Source organism: Danio rerio, chromosome 17, assembly GCF_049306965.1.
Source record: "Danio rerio strain Tuebingen ecotype United States chromosome 17, GRCz12tu, whole genome shotgun sequence".
NCBI lineage: Eukaryota > Metazoa > Chordata > Actinopteri > Cypriniformes > Danionidae > Danio > Danio rerio.
In genome coordinates, this window is record NC_133192.1 from 28,040,125 (window position 1) to 28,059,037 (window position 18,913).

General features: G+C 37.9%; 1 protein-coding gene across 2 annotated transcripts; it reads left to right on the forward strand.

Annotated features, from left to right (window-relative positions):
* The first annotated feature begins 785 nt into the window (after positions 1-785).
* On the forward strand, positions 786-17,833 carry ndnfl (neuron-derived neurotrophic factor, like). 2 transcript variants are annotated; one of them, XM_021467426.3, is made up of 4 exons: positions 786-890; positions 8,216-8,413; positions 14,726-14,850; positions 15,806-17,833. In XM_021467426.3, the coding sequence occupies exons 2-4, from the start codon at positions 8,253-8,255 to the stop codon at positions 17,224-17,226; spliced, it is 1,707 nt and encodes a 568-aa protein (XP_021323101.2). In that variant the 5' UTR covers positions 786-890; positions 8,216-8,252; the 3' UTR covers positions 17,227-17,833. The 2 variants fall into 2 exon arrangements, with proteins under 2 accessions (XP_021323101.2, XP_068070698.2); XM_068214597.2 differs by lacking the exon at positions 786-890 and adding an exon at positions 4,364-4,478.
* Positions 17,834-18,913: the final 1,080 nt, after the last annotated feature.

Consider the following 18,913-nt stretch of genomic DNA (forward strand, 5'->3'; position numbering starts at 1 on the left):
ATTAATGAATGAGTAATTGATATTAGTAGTAGCAGTATTAAACTACTAAGTCAAAATTAAATCAGTTCATCATATAAAGTGATCATGTCATTAGATTAAACCAATTAATTAATACATTTTATTAATTTATTTAATTTAATTTGTAAAAAGATTAATCAAAATGCCTATTAAATGTTGGATGTTTAATGCTTAATTTTCCTCTAAAAAACAATACAGACTTTAATTTATATGTAAATAAGGATATTTATAGATATTTGCAGTGAAATATGGCCTAAAGTGTCATACAAGTTTTTTTTTTTTTATTTATATTAATTATTATTATTTTCCTTCTTTATTTTTTTTCTGTTTACAGTGAAGTTCTTGGTTTGGCTTTCTATGAGAACGAATGGGAAATGATCTTTAGCATGATCCCCAAATGTAATTAACACATCCCTATGTAATCTTCAAAAACACACACCCTCCCCAATTCTCTCTGCAATTACACACACACACAGCGACAGCCCTCACCAAGACACTTTCTCCATCATCCATTTCTTCCTCCTCTCCTCTCTCAGATGCGCATGTGTGTGTGTGTGAGAGTGTGTGTGTGTGTGTGTTTGACTAGAGCGCCTCAGTTATCAGACTGCACTGATCTGGGTCGGGGGGAGAGAAGAGAGCACAAAAAAAGCAGAGGAAACGAGAGAAGAGCGAGGAGAAAGAGGAGAGGAGAAGAGAAGGGTGGGAGGGCTTTTCTCTTTTTGTTTTTCTTTCTTTCCCTCTATCCTCGGGACTCCAGCAGCAGGACAGGGGAGTTTGTGTGACTCTGAACACACCAGAGCAATTTACTTCAGTTTCTTCTTCACCTTTCCTGCTTTTTTACTTCTTTCTTCGGAGTGAAAGTCTAGACTGAGGTAAGAGTGTATTTGTGCATCTGTGATTACATGTTTACGACTCAACTGGTAGAATGAGATGCTTGCAACTCCACATGTCAAGGCTTTGATTTGGATTGAATGTAAATCTCCAATGCAAGGAATGATCTATGTTTTGGTGTTATGGGAGATGTTTTTTTAGACTGTCTCTATTTGCTTTTTCTCATCAGTTTGTTATACAAGACTGCGATCGTCTCCCATCTTTCAGTCCCTTACTCATGTCTGTGTGACCACTAAATAGCCCTTAAGTACAGCAGCGAGATGGTCTGTGGTTTGGGATGGTGGTTCAGTTTCAGGAAAAAAATGCAAAATGGCTTAGAAGATCCTCACAGTATGGATGAAATTTAAAGTTCTTCAGTGTTTTTGACATATTTTTGATTTTCATTTGTTGTGTCTTTATTTATTTTATCTGATATAATTACATTTTAAATAAAAAAATAATAATTATATAAAACAAAAAGCCTAATATTAATAATAAAATGTAAAATATTTGAAACAATCTGGTCATATTATTGTTTTAAAGTTAAATTATTATAGTAAACAAAAAATCAAAACCTATAATTAATTAAAATGCTAAATATTTCAGTAATTCTGCTGACACTGAAGGTTAAATAAAATATGTTAATCATATAAAATATAAAATCATAACAAATCATATTAAACTGCCAATTATTTATACAAATCTTGAATTATATTATATTATATTATATTTTATTATATTATATTATATTATATTATATTATATTATATTATATTATATTAGACAATCGTAATATTAAAAATGACATAAACGTTTTACTATTGTTGATAACATTTAAATATTTTAAACATGAAAAAAATAATTAGAAATAATTTATAACATTAAATGATAACATTATAATTTAATTGTAAAATATTGCATTAATATAAAACGTAAAATATCATGTACATGTGCCTCATATTGCTTTAACGCCATTATAATAGCATGGCTAGAGCTGATTTGAATTCAGTGCAATTCTAAGAGTGCAACAGAGACCGAAAGGAAACAGAGACAATGCAATTAGTGTTACTTCACTTGTTGAAGTTGACAATTAGATCTTGAGTTCATAATCACCATATTTCTGCTCAGTCCATAATCTCTCTCAGTCTTTCATCAACCCCTCTTTCTTTCTCTCTGTCTGTTTACCCCCTACGGCCCACATCTTTGCACGACTTCTCGGTTTTCATTCTATACCATTCAAGTTTGGATTCTTTTCTGTCTTTCCTTCTCTCTTTTCCATCTCTCTCCCTTTTCTCTTTCTTTCTCCCTCTATGGCTTTATCTGCGTGTCTCCTGGGAGCAGTTGGGACCCCTGCAAAGAGCCTGGGTCACATGACACCAGAGCCACCAACGCTAGAGCCAGAGAGACAGTGTGTACAGTAACACGAGCTCCACTAACACCGTAAACAGAGATACAGAGAACAAGATTTACTCAATTCACTGACCAACTGAAATACTGTAGAGAAATTATAACAGAAAATGTTTTCAAAAATTTGAAAGTGTTAAAATAACATCAATATTTCTATAATTTTATATAGTATATGTAGCAGAGGTCAGCTAGTAAGTGCTGTGCCATGCAGAAGGTCGCCGGTTCGATACCAGCTCGGAACGGGTTGGGTGGCTTGGACCGGCGGGGTTACATTGGTGCCGTGACCTGGATGGCAGTGGGGTTTTGGGGGGTGAGTGTAGCAGAGGCCAGCTTGTAAGTGCTGTGCAGGTAAACCTCGCTCCTCTGACCTCTAAAGGTGTTCTAGCGACAGACACTAGAGGCTATGGTATTTAGCCTCCCTGGTAAAGCACCTGACTCCCATGCGAAAGAACACCAGCTCGATAACAGTTCGGAGCGGGAAGGGTAGCTTAGGCCGGCAGCGTTACATATACAAAATAACATAATATGTAAGTATATAAGAGTATAATTTATTTTATAAATCATATAATTATAATTATATTAGAGCTGCACAATATATCATTTTGCCATCGATATCGCAACAAATGTGTCTCCGCAATAGTCAATGTTATATGCAATATGCAATATATATATATGGATATGCAATCTTACGTTGGGTTTATTGATAAACAATTGAAAAAACATGAGATTTGTGAAGACATTGCAAAGCTTAACCATAATAGATAGAACTTTTGTTGAATTTACATGAACAAATTAAATTTAGTTATGTTCAACTTAATGTTTTTAAAATAAGTGGTTGGAACAACTTTAATGGGATTTAAACAAATTGAGTAAATCTATCCAAGGAGTCAGGTCAAATTTTTTCATCTTTTTTATTTTTTTTTATTTTACTTGTTTCTTTGCTCTATTGTAACTATTCTTGCTTGCAATTTGTTTAACAACATCGTGCACCCCTACATTTTATATTATAAAATCATATGAGTTAATACATTTTAGCAAAAATGGATTTTATAAAATGATTAAAAGTGTAGTTTATATTCTAATTTTATATGAGTTGCTTTTGATGGTAAATACTAAAGAGTCTACCAATTTGAAAAAAATACTTTTAAATATTTAAGCATCATAAATATTTCAAAATTTTTATACAATAATACATTACATAATTTAACATGAAGGCAAGGCAGATGATTAAAGTATGATGTATTTACACAATTTAAAACTTATTATAAACAACTATATAGTCCTAATACAGATTTTATTTACTTTAAAATGTCTAGTGCAATTAAAATGATATATAACATTATATTTAAAACATTGGCCAGACAGTTTACTCTATAAATGGTCCATTTATTAACGTTTTTATTCTTAATGCAATATATTTTCTTATTTTTTTGACTTTGCAATAAAAAAAAATCGCAAGATCATCCTTGACTCGCCACGAGATTCACCATGCCACTTTATGACCACCATCCAAGCTGTCCTTTCCCTTTTCTCTGCATTTGCGCGCATGCACGTGCCAATATCCATTTTTTATCCTCTTCCCTCTATCCATCCCTCCTTCTCTCTTTCTCACCTCCTACGCCCTTGTTTAGCTCCTCCCTCCTTCTTCCACTCTCCCTTCTTTTTCCCCTCCGCTCCTCTCTTTCTCACCTTCGCTGTCTTTTTTTCACCTTTCTTAATCCCTCTCTTCATCTTCCTGGACATTTTCCCGCTCTCCGTTCTCTTCACACTCCCTTCTTCCTCCTTCTTCTCCTTCATCCATCCCTCCATCCTCTTCTCCTCAGTGCATAACGAGGGCCTGTTCAGCAGTCACAATCACAGCAGAGGTTTTTTTTTTTTCCTAAAAGAGCGTCTGTCATCTGATCTCCTGCGACAACCATCGCGTGTTGTTATAGGGACACTTTTCAGCTTTGATCGCCGCCTCTCTCTCCCCGGGGACCTGAACTCGCATCACTGGGCCCTTCAGCTGCAGATAAACACCGACTGAACATCTGAGAGTCTCAAACTTACTCAACTCTCTCTCCCCCTCAGTCTTCCCATTACCTCCAGGTGCTCGGTTCTTCCGTCTTTTTTCGGCTTTTTTGTACAACTGAAGCAGCCTGCTGTTCGTACATAATGAGAGGAGTTGAACTCTTATTTCCACGGTAAACCAATTTTGATGTCGTCTGATAAAAATAGAGGCAGGGCTTCAAGTGAGCATTTGGCGGGCTGAAGTGCCGCTCTCGTCTCGCTTCTGTGTGTGTGGAGTGTCAAAGCGGAGAGCAGCGAGTGTTAGCGGATAGCACATTTTCTTTGCTCGTATAAATAATTCTCTCTGAATAAAGGCAAATGTTTCCTGCTATCAATGAATCATCGGCTGAGATGAGGCTAACTTTCTTTCCCTCCTGCGTTTTTCTCATCTCGCTTTCTTATCTTGTCCTCACAACTATTTAAATGACGATGTATAGCCTACCACATTGAAAGAAAACGTTGAGCTAAGTGTGTGTGATAACTGGCAAGTTGTCTTTGTGGAACTGATAAAGTCAACCATTCTGATTAATTATAATTACTATTAATGTATGTGTCATTTATGTTTTTGAATTTATTTTTTGGAGCAAATTTGTGTTAAAAAAATCTGTGAAATTGTTGAAAATGATTTGTATTTTCCATAAGATTATTTTCGATTTTTTTATTTCTTAATTGATGTAATTTGTTAAATTGAGGGGGGCGTGGTGGTGTCTTTGTAAGAAGGTTTCATGTTCAAGTCCCGGGACTCCCGGCTGGGTCCGTTGGCATTTCTGTGTGGAGTTTGCATGTTCTCCCCGTGTTGGCATGGGTTTCCTCCGGGTGCTTCGGTTTTTCCCTACAAGTCCAATGACTATTGTGCTATAGATGAATTGGATAGGCTAAATTGTACATAGTGTATGTGTGTAAATGAGAGTGTATGGGTGTTTCTCAGTGATGGGTTGCAGCTGGAAGGGCATCCACTGCGTAAATCATATGCTTATATATAAGTTGGCGGTTCATTCCGCCGTGGCGACCCCTGATTAGTAAAGAGATTAAGCCAAATAGTAATGAAAGAATGAATTTGTTAAATTGTCTCTGATAAAATATTTAATTAAATGGGTTTTTGAAAATCAAAAATCTCTCTTCTTGCCCTCACAACAACTTAAATGGCATATTTTATACCACAATAAAAGAAAAAGTTGAGCTAAATGTGATAACTAGGAAGTTTTCTTTGTGGAACAAGATTTGGATAGATTAATCTTATTATTAATGCATGACCTTTTATTTTTTATTTTTTTTGGTTAAAAAAGGAATCTTCTGTGAAATTGTTGAAAAAGATTAGTATTTTTCTTAAGATTGTATGTTTTTTTAATATTTAAAAAGATTTTCATGCAATCTGTAATTAAATGGGTTTTCGAATACAAAAATTTTTCTCTCCCTCTCTCTTGCTCTATCTCATCTTGCCCTCACAACAGATGGAGTGTGAGAATCAACTGATTGACTGATAGCTCTGTTCTTCGCTTGTCAGCCATAATGAATAACCTTTGTGCTGAATGTCTGTAGAAACACAAGTGAGTTTGTCAGCACCTTGGGAGATAAATAACAGCGCTGTCATCTAGCACATCAGCCCCAAGTGCAGATCTTCCCAGGACTTAGCCGGGGAATGTGAGGTTTTTTTTCAGTCATCAGAGTTGGATTTTGACAGGTTTTAGAAGATTTTAATCTTAATTTTAATTTAAAGTTGGCAGTTTATCGCCAACTTTCACATCAAGGACAAGGCAGATGCTTAAAGGATGATGGATTTGCTCTTTGTGGAATGAGATAAAGTCAGAATTCTGCTGAATTATCAGCTCTTTTGATACTTCCAGATGTCCTCATTTGTCTTGGAGCTTTCATAAAGCACAGTACGGGGCTGTTGGTAATCTAAATAGATGGACCGACAGACAAGATGTAGGTAAATCAACTCTTCAGTCTGTATACGATGCTTTCCCAGTACACAGTATGCAAATGAGTGTGCAATCTTTAAAATCAAGCTTTCAAAATGACATATAGAAGAAACATTTTGGTAATGAAAAAGTTCCACAAATGTTAAAGGTTCTTTAGAGAAGCATCGATGCCAATACAGAACCTTAATTTTTAGAAACATAGTAGATCATTCATTCATTTTCCTTGTTTATCAAGGGTCACCACAGCAGAATGAACTTCCAACTATTCCAGTATATGTTTTACACAGTGGATGCACTTCCAGCCACAATCCAGAACTGGAAAACACCCATGCAGTCTTGCATTCACACACACACCTAAACACTACAGTCAATTTTGTTTATTCAATTCACCTATAGCGCATGTCTTTGGACTGTGGGGGAAACCAGAGCACCCGGCAATAACCCACACGAACACGAGGAAAACAAGCTAACTCCAACCTAGATGATCTTTTAATATGTTAAAAATGGGGAAAATCTCAGAAGGCACTTCATAGTGAGATCAATAATGGTCACATATATTGCTGAGTCATTCCAAACTGAAGTAGTCAAAACTGACCTCTTGAAAGGGAGGATCCTTTGGAATTTTAAAAGGTGAAAGTGATGAACATTTTAGACTCCTATTCAGTTTATGACAGAAGTGGCATGTTGACAGAGAAGCTTGTTCCAGTTTTTTTGTGGGGGGTCTCTACAACTTTCATTACTTCAAATTCACTCTGACAAAAACCTGCATTATATGTATGAGAATGTGATACAGCCAATCTCTGAATGACATACTTCAGATTTGGTTAAAATGTACAACCAATGGACATTTTATATCTTATAACACCACAGATGCTGACAGATTTCTAAGAGCTGAACAAAACTTAGATTTTTTCCTCATACTGTACAAGAAAACGTGGTACATTTGTTAACCGATTAGTTGCATTTCATAATAGCCTACAAATGATATTCAAAGCCATTTCTGAATAAAGTGTACTATTTTGTAGTGTAAATTATCAAGGTCAAATGTATTCAAACAACCATCAAAGACCAGCTTTTTCACCAGTTTGGTTTGAAGTTAAAAAATGTAAAAAAAAAAAAAAAAAAAAGCACAATAACGCTTTCCAATCTTGATAAAAAAAATAAAAAAAAACCACAGGGTTCTGTGTAGTTTTGCAGCTATTGGAGAAGAAACAAAAGCTGCTTTTCTCTGTATCATTTTCAACTATTGTTATGAGTTTATGTAAATTGCATGAGCATATTTCATAACTGTACATAAAAAAAGTTCTGTACAGTGATTATGCATCAGATGTAAACTAAAATGTGTCTCTCCTTCATCTGTTGTGATCGACCAAAACATATCTAATGCCAAATGTAAACAGCGCCAGTAAGGTCAAGAGTGCACAGGTCAACAGATGTAGTATGTACTAGGATCTAAAACACATCATGTAAAGAATTCAAAGTTCTTAAAGCGATAGTTCAGCCAAAAATGATCTTTTGTTGAACATAAAACAGGATAATCTATCTAAAAAATGTCAATGACTGCTTTTCCCCAACATTCTTCAATATATCTTCCTTTGATAGAAGATAGAACTTAAACAGGTTTAAAATAAGTGGATGAGTAAATGATGGCCGAATTATCCCTTTAATCATATTCAGCACATGCTGTAGGATTTCATATGCAGCTAGAGCTTTTATGAAGAGAAAACTAACCATAGATCTATAATCTGTAGTTAATACTCTCAATCAGCTTTAATCTTCCTCCACCAAGTCGTTTAATGTAATTTTCGAAGTTAAACCTAAAGAAATCCCATAATTATTCTTTACATTAATCCTTGTGGATTTTAGAGGAATACTGAAAAACTGCTGAAAGAAAAAAATCATATAAAGACTCTACCTCCTGTCTTAGAATTACATTCTCTGTTTCCCAGGCAAGTGTAAGTGAGTGGCCATTTGTGCTGGACAAGGATGGCTTTTTCCTGGTGTCTCTGCCTGGCGGTGGCTCTGTTTTCTGGTCCCGGCACCATCCATGCCCTGGCACCAGAAAATGAAGTGACGTTACACCCCACAACATGGCTGAGTGAGAACAGGGTTACACCGGTGCATCTGCCTAAAGGACGAGCTCGCAGGTAAACACACGCATACAAACACACAGTGTACCTGTAAAAAAAAAATAGAGAAATTGAATAAGGACAAAGATGGCCGAGAGATCAATCATATATACAAACACTGACTGTTTTAAAGTTTCTATCTTGAGTAGAAAAGAAATGGAAGAGTGGAAGAGTTTAAATCAACATTGTCTTCCTCCAGAGAGAGATCACTAATACTGCATAATCACTTAGCCGGGAACAGGTACAAAGTCACAGAAAACTGATATCTGTCCTGTAGAACGTAGGGTTTAAAGCAAGTAGAAGGATAGACAAAATAATAAAAAATATATATTTTTAATATTAAATATATTTCTTAAACTATTTCTTGAAATTATTTTTAAATCAGTAAACTGAAGTAAAAGATAACAAGACATATTTAAAAACAATAAGCATGCCCAAATTACTAAATAATACTAGCAATAAATAGGGATCAAATACAAACATACTGTAAATGGATTTAGCTTTAAGTATCATCAAATACTTCCAGCAGTTTTTATTAATGGCTTAAAAGTTTTAGCTTTTATTTCAAATTTAAAGTTTAAATTATTTTCTTATGCTTTATTAATTTTATAAATTGTTTACTAAATAGTAAATATGTTTAAATGTTATTTTAATTTCTTTTGTTTTAAACTAAACATTATATCTGAAATACATTCACTACCTGACAAAAATCTTATTGCCTATTCAGTTTTTAGGGACAATAAATGATAATTTGACTTTGATCATTTAGTATCACAGTGGCTTTTATGAAAGGCAAAGGCCTCTAGGCTTATTAGACCAAAATAAAATATGACCATGCCTTGATTTTGAATATAATTAGGACAATAAGGTCTGACCTTGCTTAGACAAAAGTCTTGTCAAATAACAAAAATAATGTACAGTATAAAATATAAAGTCATGGTACAGTTGAAAATAAATTAATGTTGTGTATGACTCTCATGAGCCTGGAGGACTGCATCCATACATCTCTACAATGACTCAAATAACTTATTAATAAAGTCATCTAGAATGGCAAAGAAAGCATTCTTGCAGGACTCTCAGAGTTCATCAAGATTATTTGGATTCATCTTTAAAGCACCCCAGACATGCTTAATAATGTTCATTTCTGGTGATTGGGCTGGCCAATCCTGCAGCACCTAGACCCTCTTTGCCTTTAGGAACTTTGATGTGGAGGCTGAAGTATGAGAAGGAGCGCTAACCTGCTGAAGAATTTGCCTTCTCCTGTGGTTTGTAATGTAATGGGCAGCACAAATATCTTGATACCTCAGGCTGTTGATGTTGTCATCCACTCTGCAGATCTTTCGCACGCACCCAAGCTGAATGTAACCGCAAACTATGACTGATTTCTGTGAGAATCTTGGGTCCATGTGGGTTCCAATAGGTCTTCTGCAGTATTTGTGATGATTGGGATGCAGTTCAACAGATGATTCATTGCAAAAACCTACCTTCAGCCACTTTTCCTAATGATCTATGAAGTCCAGTTAATTGACAACAAGACTTTTGTCAGGTGGTGTAGATATTTTTTTCCACAAGTGAAAAAGTCCACATAAATTATTTTTATGATATTCTGAAATAAACAATGGGTCATTACTTAATCCAATCTGTTTGATTTCTCTCAATTCTTAAAACCTATCCACAGATTTCCCAATTGCCTCTCAATCAAATCCACTAAATTCCGACAGCTAAACCTGCAGCCTTGTCTTTCCATTAGCAACCTCATAACATAGGTGGTGTCAGACTTTAGACCGAACACAAGAAACCGAGAGACGAGCAGAGCGTTTCAATGCACGGCTGTAGGGCAAGAGCTGCTCATAAATCAAATGAATTAATCTACTAAAAGATCATAACTGTACCCTCCACACAAAACTCTCACAAAAAAAAGCATTAAAACAGTAAAAGCGGAAAGCATCTGCCAGAAATCCCTCAAACTAAAACTTCTTCCTTTTATTTTATCATCAAGGTCAAAGTTAAACCTGATTACCAGAAGAATGAAATCAATATTATGATAATGTGCTATACTGGAGAGTCAGCGGCATGCAAATAGGAGGTTCAAATTGCATTAAACAAGCGCAGAGTATTAAATCTAATGTCTGACTATTTCCATACAAATAATATAATGTGTGACTGAAGATGCTGAACACCCCTGACTGAAGTCAGTCAGTCGCACAAACCGGGTTTCAAGGTCAGAGGAAGTGTTGCTTGCCAAATGGTTGGTGTTACCAGAGGGAGGTTCGCCAGATTCTGCCCAGTGTGATGTTATTCACCGAGGGGGAGTGAATGCGTTTCCTGCCGCTCCAGTGATGGTGCACCTGGCATCAACTGTGATCTGTAAACATTGGGGCTTGTGGAGATGCATATCTGAGCGGCGGCGATGGATCGATAAAAGCTTATCAGAGATCAGTCATTCTGGAGTCATTGCTTGTGTTTCTTCTCACCTTCATTAGCGGATCAACCTGTGCAAACAACAAGCCTGTCAAACAGTCCCCGAGGGAAGCTTCATGGCATGTTTGTTTAAAGCGTCAAGTCTACTTTTAGCTATTCATTTTTTTAAGGTGATTTTACACTACACAAATATGACTTTCTGTTTTCACAAACACTTTTCAATTCAAGATACTTTTACTTGCCATGTAAAGTAATAAAATACACTCGCCGGCCACTTTATTAGGTACACTTGTCCAACTGCTTGGTCAAGAATCTGCTACAGTTCAAACCGAGCATCAGAATGGGAAAGAAAGGTGATTTAAGTGACTGTACGTGGCATGGTTGTTGGTGCCGGATGGGCTGGTCTGTGTATTTCAGAAACTGCTGATCTACTGGGATGTTCACGCACAACCATCTCTAGGGTTTACAGAGAATGGTCAGCTAAAAACAGAAAACTGAGACTACAGTTCATACAGGCTCACCAATTAAGCATCTTGTCAACACCACAGCCTACCTGAGTATTGTTGCTGACCATATCCATCTCTTTATGAACACAGTCTACCCATTTTCTGATGGCTACTTCCAGCAGGATAACACACGGTGTCATAAAGCGTGAATCATCACAGACTGGTTTCTTGAACATGACAATGAGTTCACTGTACTCAAATGGCCTCCACGGTCACGAGTTCTCAATTCAATAGAGCACCATTGGAATGTGGTGGAAAGGGAGATTTGCATCATGGGTGTGCAGCCGATAAATCCACAGCAACTGCTTGATGCTATCATGTCAATATGGACCAAAATCTCTGAGGAATATTTCCAGTACCTTGTTGAATCTATGCAATGAAGGATTAAGGCAGTTCTGAAAGCAAAAGTGGGTCCAACCTGGTACCCATAAGGTATACCTAATGAGTGGCCGGTAAGTGTATATAATCTTGTTTTCCCATAATTTATTTAAATTTATGTTTGTTTAAAGTCTCTTTATATTTCAATTTGAAGTGGTTGCAGTTTTACAGATATCTTCAAAAGATCTTCTTTTGTGTTCAACAGAAGAAAGAAAGTCACACAACTTTTTGTAACAAGTAATGAGTAAATGATGACAGAATGTTTAGTTTTGGGAGAACTATTGCTTTGAGCAGTCTAAATGTATTGTATGGTCTGTAGAAGATGTAGGACCAAACAAAAGTCTAATTAAAATGTTTGTTTGTCCTGCCTGTTAAGATGTGGATTTGCCGATCTCTGCACTACCTGTTTATGCAGACAGGTCAAGTAATAGCTGAAAATGTCAACTCTCTTACGAAACAATAAGCTGAGCACTTGAGCTCCTCTGCAGTTTTCTATCTATTAGTGCATTATAAAAAATGCCAGGCAAAAAGCACTGCGTCATGCTGTTGGTGTTTTAAAAATGTGCCGCTCATTGGCAATAACAGAAAAAGGCATGTGCTTCTGGATGAAAGGTTTTGGTGGTGATACCATGCGCTTACTGGTGAATAAGACATGAAGTATTCTCTATCATCTTGTTAATTCTGGTCTTAGGTCTACCACAAAGTCTGTGTTTTGGAGGAGCCCTGGCTTTGGACAGTAATTATCCAGCAAAGGCAGGACTGTTAGCTTTAGCAGGTGCTAGCCTCTCCGAAAGTACCTACCCTACCTTTATGCTCACTTTCAAATGCCACGATAGGGTATATTTGTTTGTTTTACACAGCATTATATTTTATAATTAGTTTTTCTTAACACTTTTTTTCCTTTTCTAATTACATACAAGGAATATTTTACCCCCAAAATTAAAAATTTTGTTATTCACTCAGCCTTATGTTCTTCTAAACCTGTCTGCTTTCTTTTATGAAACATAAAATGGTGGTCATTTTAAACAATTCTGGTTATCAAATAGTTTTGGTGAAGATCAAAGGTTCAATCTGGTTGCATGTTTTAAACAAATGGAAATATTTTCTGGCGTCCTTCATTATATAATTGATTAAGGAATGAAACATCTCTGTGCTGCTCTGAGATTGCATCTTTGTTGAAAGTATTTTTGTTGATGAAATGGAGTCTATAATGTGATGTAACGTAAGTATATTGATCAGTTGCACATTTGAAAGCATGCTAACATTCCTGAAAACAGCATCTTACGTTGCTTAACTTTGATACTATATGCACTTTTTAAAGGGCCATGACACCCCCCCCCATTTTTGGTTCAGGTCTACCTCAGAATTAAAAAAAAAAATACAGCATAATGAGCGTGGAGCTCCACGATCAGAGGCAGGAGTGGCCGTGGCCAGCAGAGCAGGGGAGAAGCAGAGGAGCGAATAACTGTTGTCAGTCGGCTCAAAAAATGAGACAAACCGTCAGGGGACGCATGAGTTTAGAGTTTACAAAGTTAAAATAAAAAGAAATAAGCAGTGATTTAATGCCCTGCTACATTTGTTATTCGTAATTTCATATACACACAACCACAACTTAAAATGAAAGATAATCGTGTTCATGTAAACACCATAAATTACCACTTCTCCCTCAATCCCCGGGTCTAAATGCAGACTCAGTGCAGCAGGTCTCTTGCCCTGCCTATTTCAACCATTAGCCCTGCTGATAATCTGGAGGATTTAGGTGAACACAGCAGCACGGCGATGTGTCTAAATGTGAATGAACTCCTGATAAAAGACGTCTGCCATTCTCCAATTCTCGTACTGCTCTCCAGAAGAAAAAAATGCTTGCTGCACAAAAACAGCTTTGCTGTATCGGCCCTGACAGGATTGTGGGGAAAACATGCAACAAACTCCATGGATCATAGAAACAACCACATACTACCCTTCATGAACGGCTAAATAAGTTACTGTGTGCAGTGGGTCCCTGGACGCGGTCTCACCCAGTCATTAACATAGGGTCTCACAGCTTGTCACTGGAAGGTCTGTCTTCCCTTTGGAAAGCATGTGCAGTCATGAATTATTAAGAAACAGGGTCTTCACATAGGATAAGAAAACTCCGCTATGAATAATAATGAGAAACTGACGCGTCATCTTTGCACTTTCAGTTTGCGCTACGTCACAGACTTTGATCTCGCCCCAAAAATCATTTAAACCCGGAAGATGAAATTAGCGGACAAAAGCTCAAAATTATCCAGTTTTCCCCACAATTAAAGCTGACAGGTGCTAACATTGTCTTAACTGATGCTCAACACACACAAATGTTAAAATCTCAACAACAAAAAAAGTACTCAAGGGTTTCTTGAACCTTTAAAGCGAATAAATATCAAAGGTTGATATAGGTGATCACTGACCTTCTTTGCATAAAAAAACTTTTAAAAAAAATATATATATATTTTTTTTTTTTAATTTCCATGACAATTTAAAGAAAACAAAAGAAGTTTGGAATGATACAAATGTAAATAAACTATGACAGATTTTTATTGTTTTATTTTTTTGATGAACTAGCCCTCTTCATAACTATCTTTTTACAAGGGAGTTTTCTGCTAGACACAATACACAGTAGATCCCAAATGTCCATGTGCAAAGACATGTCAGGTGAGGTGGAACTGATCAGTGGCTATTAAAAGTCATTTTCCCATTTGTTTCTATTGTTGAGATAGTTATGAAGGATGTTTAGGAGCCAGGAAGTTTTGGTGGACGTTGACAAATTTTATTCTTCTTTTAGATAATTGTGAATCGCTGTCATGTAATACAAAAGAGTACATTATATTTTAATGTGACATGTTTAGACTGGTACAAAATGTTAAATGAGGTTGTTTGATGGATTGATTTTGAACAAATGGTTTATTTAGGGACCTATGAATAGATTTTTTTCTCATTAACAACCAGACCAAAGCTTATCCTATTTGCTGTGTCTAATACACACTGATACGGATCTGTGTTTCAGGCTGTATTTCACACTAAAGAAGAAAGCTGATTTGCTGTCTGTTACTGTGAGCCCATGTGCGGTGCCCATCGAATGGAATCTGGCTGTTCGAACCCTGAAGGACAAACCACCTAAGAAAGCACACTGTGAGTTTGTGTGGTTATGTATGCTTATTGATGGACTTGTGTCTGCTTGAAGGTAAAGTATGTTTGCGCATGCATGTAAAGTATGTTTGTGTATAGGGAGTTCTGACATAGGCTTACCAATGGCTAACAGACAACTCAGGGATTCTGTATCCAAAGGGTGGACGGGTTACATCCCTTCAGAGGCTCTAATGAAGAAGCAGAGCAGTCGCTTGAGGCTCACTGATTTAATTAGCAGGTGTAAAACTGCTGTTGTGTTGCTTTAGGGCCTCTGTGGACAGACACTTCTTCTCTTATCCATTTCCAAATCTTCAGGCTGTTTCCCTGATAGAGAGGATAAAAACATTTCAAACAGAAACAAAGAGACAACATATGCAAGCACAGTCTGGATAAACACTGACATCTGTTATTAATTTGAAAGGTTTTTTGTAACACTGTACAATAAGATTCTGTTTGTTAGCATCAAATGGAATTCTTTATCCTGAATGCATAATAATGAACAACACAAATGAGTCTACATTGTGCCAAACGTTAATACAGACACACAAACACAACCATTTTGTTGCATAATATGCATTGAAGTTATCGATTTGATGCAAGATATGCTTGACATGTTTAACAGAACCAGAAAGATCCTGCAATTCTGCACACTACTTTCAACATCATGAACATGCAGTGAAATGAAGGGGTAGTCTGGCAGGCAAAGCAGCATTATAAAGTCATAATGTGACATATAAATGATTTAGACTGTGAACTCAGGGGTCCCCATCTACACCTTTAAATTATTCACTTTGATTACCAAACGTTCCCTCTAAAAGTGTGCCGACAAAAGTAATGATGGTTTGCATGGAAAAACAGCCTTCTGCATGCATGCCGTCCAAATGTTTTTTGGCTCCTTTTGATTAGAGTCGTCTTTTGAAAATGCTTGATCTTGATCTGAAATGCTTCGTTTCTACAGGGAGCTCCAAGAAGAGTATGCCTGAGGTTTGGTGGAAAGGTTCTGGAAGAGAAGTTAGGATTTACAGCTACACTGGCAATGCCGTAGACACCTACACAGGTCCCGCCTACACTCCAGCATCCATCTACATCCTGAGGTTGAAGTCAAACGAGCAGGACACGCAAGTTTCGGTATACCTTCATGAAGGTCCTGGTCCCTCTGGAGCTTTCCCAGAGCTGCCATCGGATCCCAGAGTGCACACATTAGGGGTGGGTATGACCAGTGTCACCTTGAACTGGGCTCCGAGCTCATCTGTAGTTGTTAAAGATGATCACCGACCACATCACGAATACTGCGTCTTAGTAAACCACAAACACAACTATCGAAGTCTATGCGCTGCTCGTGAGGGAATCCGAAAGGAGATACAGAGTGTGCAGAAGAGACAGAGGAGAGATAAACAAAGCAAAGAGATTGTATGGGCAACACTTAAAGACTGGTGGTGGAGGCAGCCGGATACCATCAAGAATCGTGAATCATCTGACAAATTTGAGGACCCTGGATGTGTTTGCAGGGATGTTGAAAGTGTGTGCACGGTTTCTGACCTGCTTCCGGATACACAGTACTATTTCGATGTGTTTGTAGTTGACAGGGTTAATGGCACAAGTGCAGCCTACACTGGCACATTTGCCCGGACACATGAGGAGGCTCGTCCTGCTGTCACAACCTTAAGGGAAAACCAGGTCAAATGGGTTACTATAAGTGGGGACGCAAGCAGCCTACAGGTAGACCAGTTCCGATTCAAACCTCGCGGATGGCAACAAAACGGCCTGCTGACCTTGCACACCTGCAATGGGACTAGTAAAGTTAGAGCCACAGTCTCTGGTAAAGGACAGATTTTGACATCTCAAGAGGTGGGACACCAGCTGGCCCAGATATGGTTGCATGGTGCCTCGTCTTATCTCATCCAGCTCCAGGCCTTGGCTCCAGGTCCCTCATTAACAATCCCTAAAGGTGATTCAGGCAAGTCCAAATTCTGTCTCAAAATGCAGGCATCATCAGCGTACCACCGCCGTGCAGTGCCTGTGTTTCCCACTACATTACAGATTAAGTCTTTCAACAAGTTGCGGACCTGCAATTCAGTCACTCTAGCCTGGATGGGAACCGAAGAACGGAGTCTCTACTGTGTTTACCGAAGACAGATCCCACTTAACAGCAAACACACATCAACGGATCGCTGCATCGACCCAGAGTCTCGTCCTGCAAATGAAAGAGTCCTCTGTAAGTATTTCCAAGAGTTGAATCCACGTCGGGCAGTCACAACAGCAGTGATCGGTGAACTGGAACCAGGGTTGCTATACGTGTTTGACGTCTACCTTATGAGACGCTGGGGACTTCCAATTAAGTACCACAGCAAGACGGTGAGAACCAGAAATGAATGTTGAGTGGACAGTCTTGCTCTCAGTGGAGGACTCATTAGAGAGACATATGCCACAAGGACGCCAATGAAACGCCAGAGAGGAATCTGTTGGGGACCGAAATCTGGTGTGGTCCAACGTGGCCACTGAAAGTCATGAACACATATTATGCCAACACACAGACACACAAATACCAAGAGAGGTGAGACCAAGCTCACACCAGCAAAAACTAATTTACTTTATGATGTTCCCATATTACATTTGTGTTGTTGTTGTTGTGTGTAATGTCATCTCTATTGTTGATTATACAGTATTGAGTGTCTGAATAACAGAAACTCTCTCGTCTCTTACACAAAGAGGACCGTGCCAAAATATGCAAGAGAAACAGCCGGAGGGCTTTGAGGACCAGTGCTAAGCAGAGCTGTATCAGATCTCTCAATCTGCCACCAGTATCAGAAAGACACTATGCGAGGGAGGGGCGAGAGAGAGCAAAAGAGCTGTGTGAAGTCAGTGTGTTGATTATGCTCTGCTAAAGCATGCAGCAGGGGAAAAAAAACGAGTTAGCGCTTCGTTGTCTGTGATGTGATTGTTGTGCTGCGCTTCTGCGCACTAATAAAAACACAGTTACCAACCAGACATGAAAATGATCTGTAGATGTGTCACGCTTTGACATTCATCAAGGGCAATGGCTGTTTATGTTCCTGAATGTAAATTTAAATAATTAAGGTTATATCGGTGAACGCAATTCAGTGTTGAGCCTCACAACATTAACCACTGCAGTAATAATACAGATTTAAAAATAAATCAACAAGACGTGAACTCTTTGTGCAAATATTTACAAACAACTTTGGATACTGCAGTCCCACAGACATCAAACATGTTCCAGTAGCTCCCTCTGCAGTCCAAATAAGGAATGGATACCAGACAGTGTAGGGCAGGGGTTTCCAAACGGTCCTGTAGGGCTGGTGTCCTGTATAGTTTAGCTCCAACTTGCTTCAACACACCTGCCTGGAAGTTTCTAGTATACCTGAAAAGAGCTTGATTAGCTGGCTCAGGTGTGTTTAACTGGGGTTGGAACTAAAATATGTTAGACACCGGCCCTCAAGGACAGAGTTGGGACACCCCTGGTTTCGGGCATGCATGGGTCTCAAACTCAATTGCTGGAGGGCCGCAGCTCTGCATAGTTTCAAACATAGCGGATCAAACTAATCAAGGTGTTCGAGAATCTTTTAAACAACTTGATTAGTTGAATAAGCTTTGTTTGATTAGGGTTGGAGCAAAACTGTAAAACTGTGCAGAGCTGATGCCCTCCAGGAACTGAGTTTGAGACCCATGGTATAGAGAATATGAAAGCCAGAGGTGGAGAGTTTGAAATTGAATGTTTCCAATCAGTTTAATAAAAAGATTTATACAGTAGATATAAGACCACAGAACCCCACCTCTGCAACTTCCTTGTGTCCATCAATTTTCCATGCTTTTGAGGTCAGAGGATTGAGATTAACTGGCTTCCATTATACCCCCTTAAACCTAACTCAGATCCAGGTCATGGGACCAGTGTAACTGCTCTGATTCTACTAGCGCCGCAGAATTCAACCAACACTAGGAGTCAAGCACACTAATAAATATACTAAAGCCCACAGGCCTTACTGTGTCAGTCACTAGGGCTTATATTGAAGCCAGAGGAGCGAGGTTTACATGAACAGCCTTTACTGGC

Excerpts from the sequence above, each read along its gene's own strand:
- ndnfl (XM_021467426.3), top strand. The coding sequence starts at position 8,253 with ATGGCTTTTTCCTGGTGTCTCTGCCTGGCGGTGGCTCTGTTTTCTGGT. Across the intron at positions 8,414-14,725 it reads CCTAAAGGACGAGCTCGCAG|GCTGTATTTCACACTAAAGA; the intron begins GTAAACACACGC and ends TCTGTGTTTCAG. Across the intron at positions 14,851-15,805 it reads ACCACCTAAGAAAGCACACT|GGAGCTCCAAGAAGAGTATG; the intron begins GTGAGTTTGTGT and ends TCGTTTCTACAG.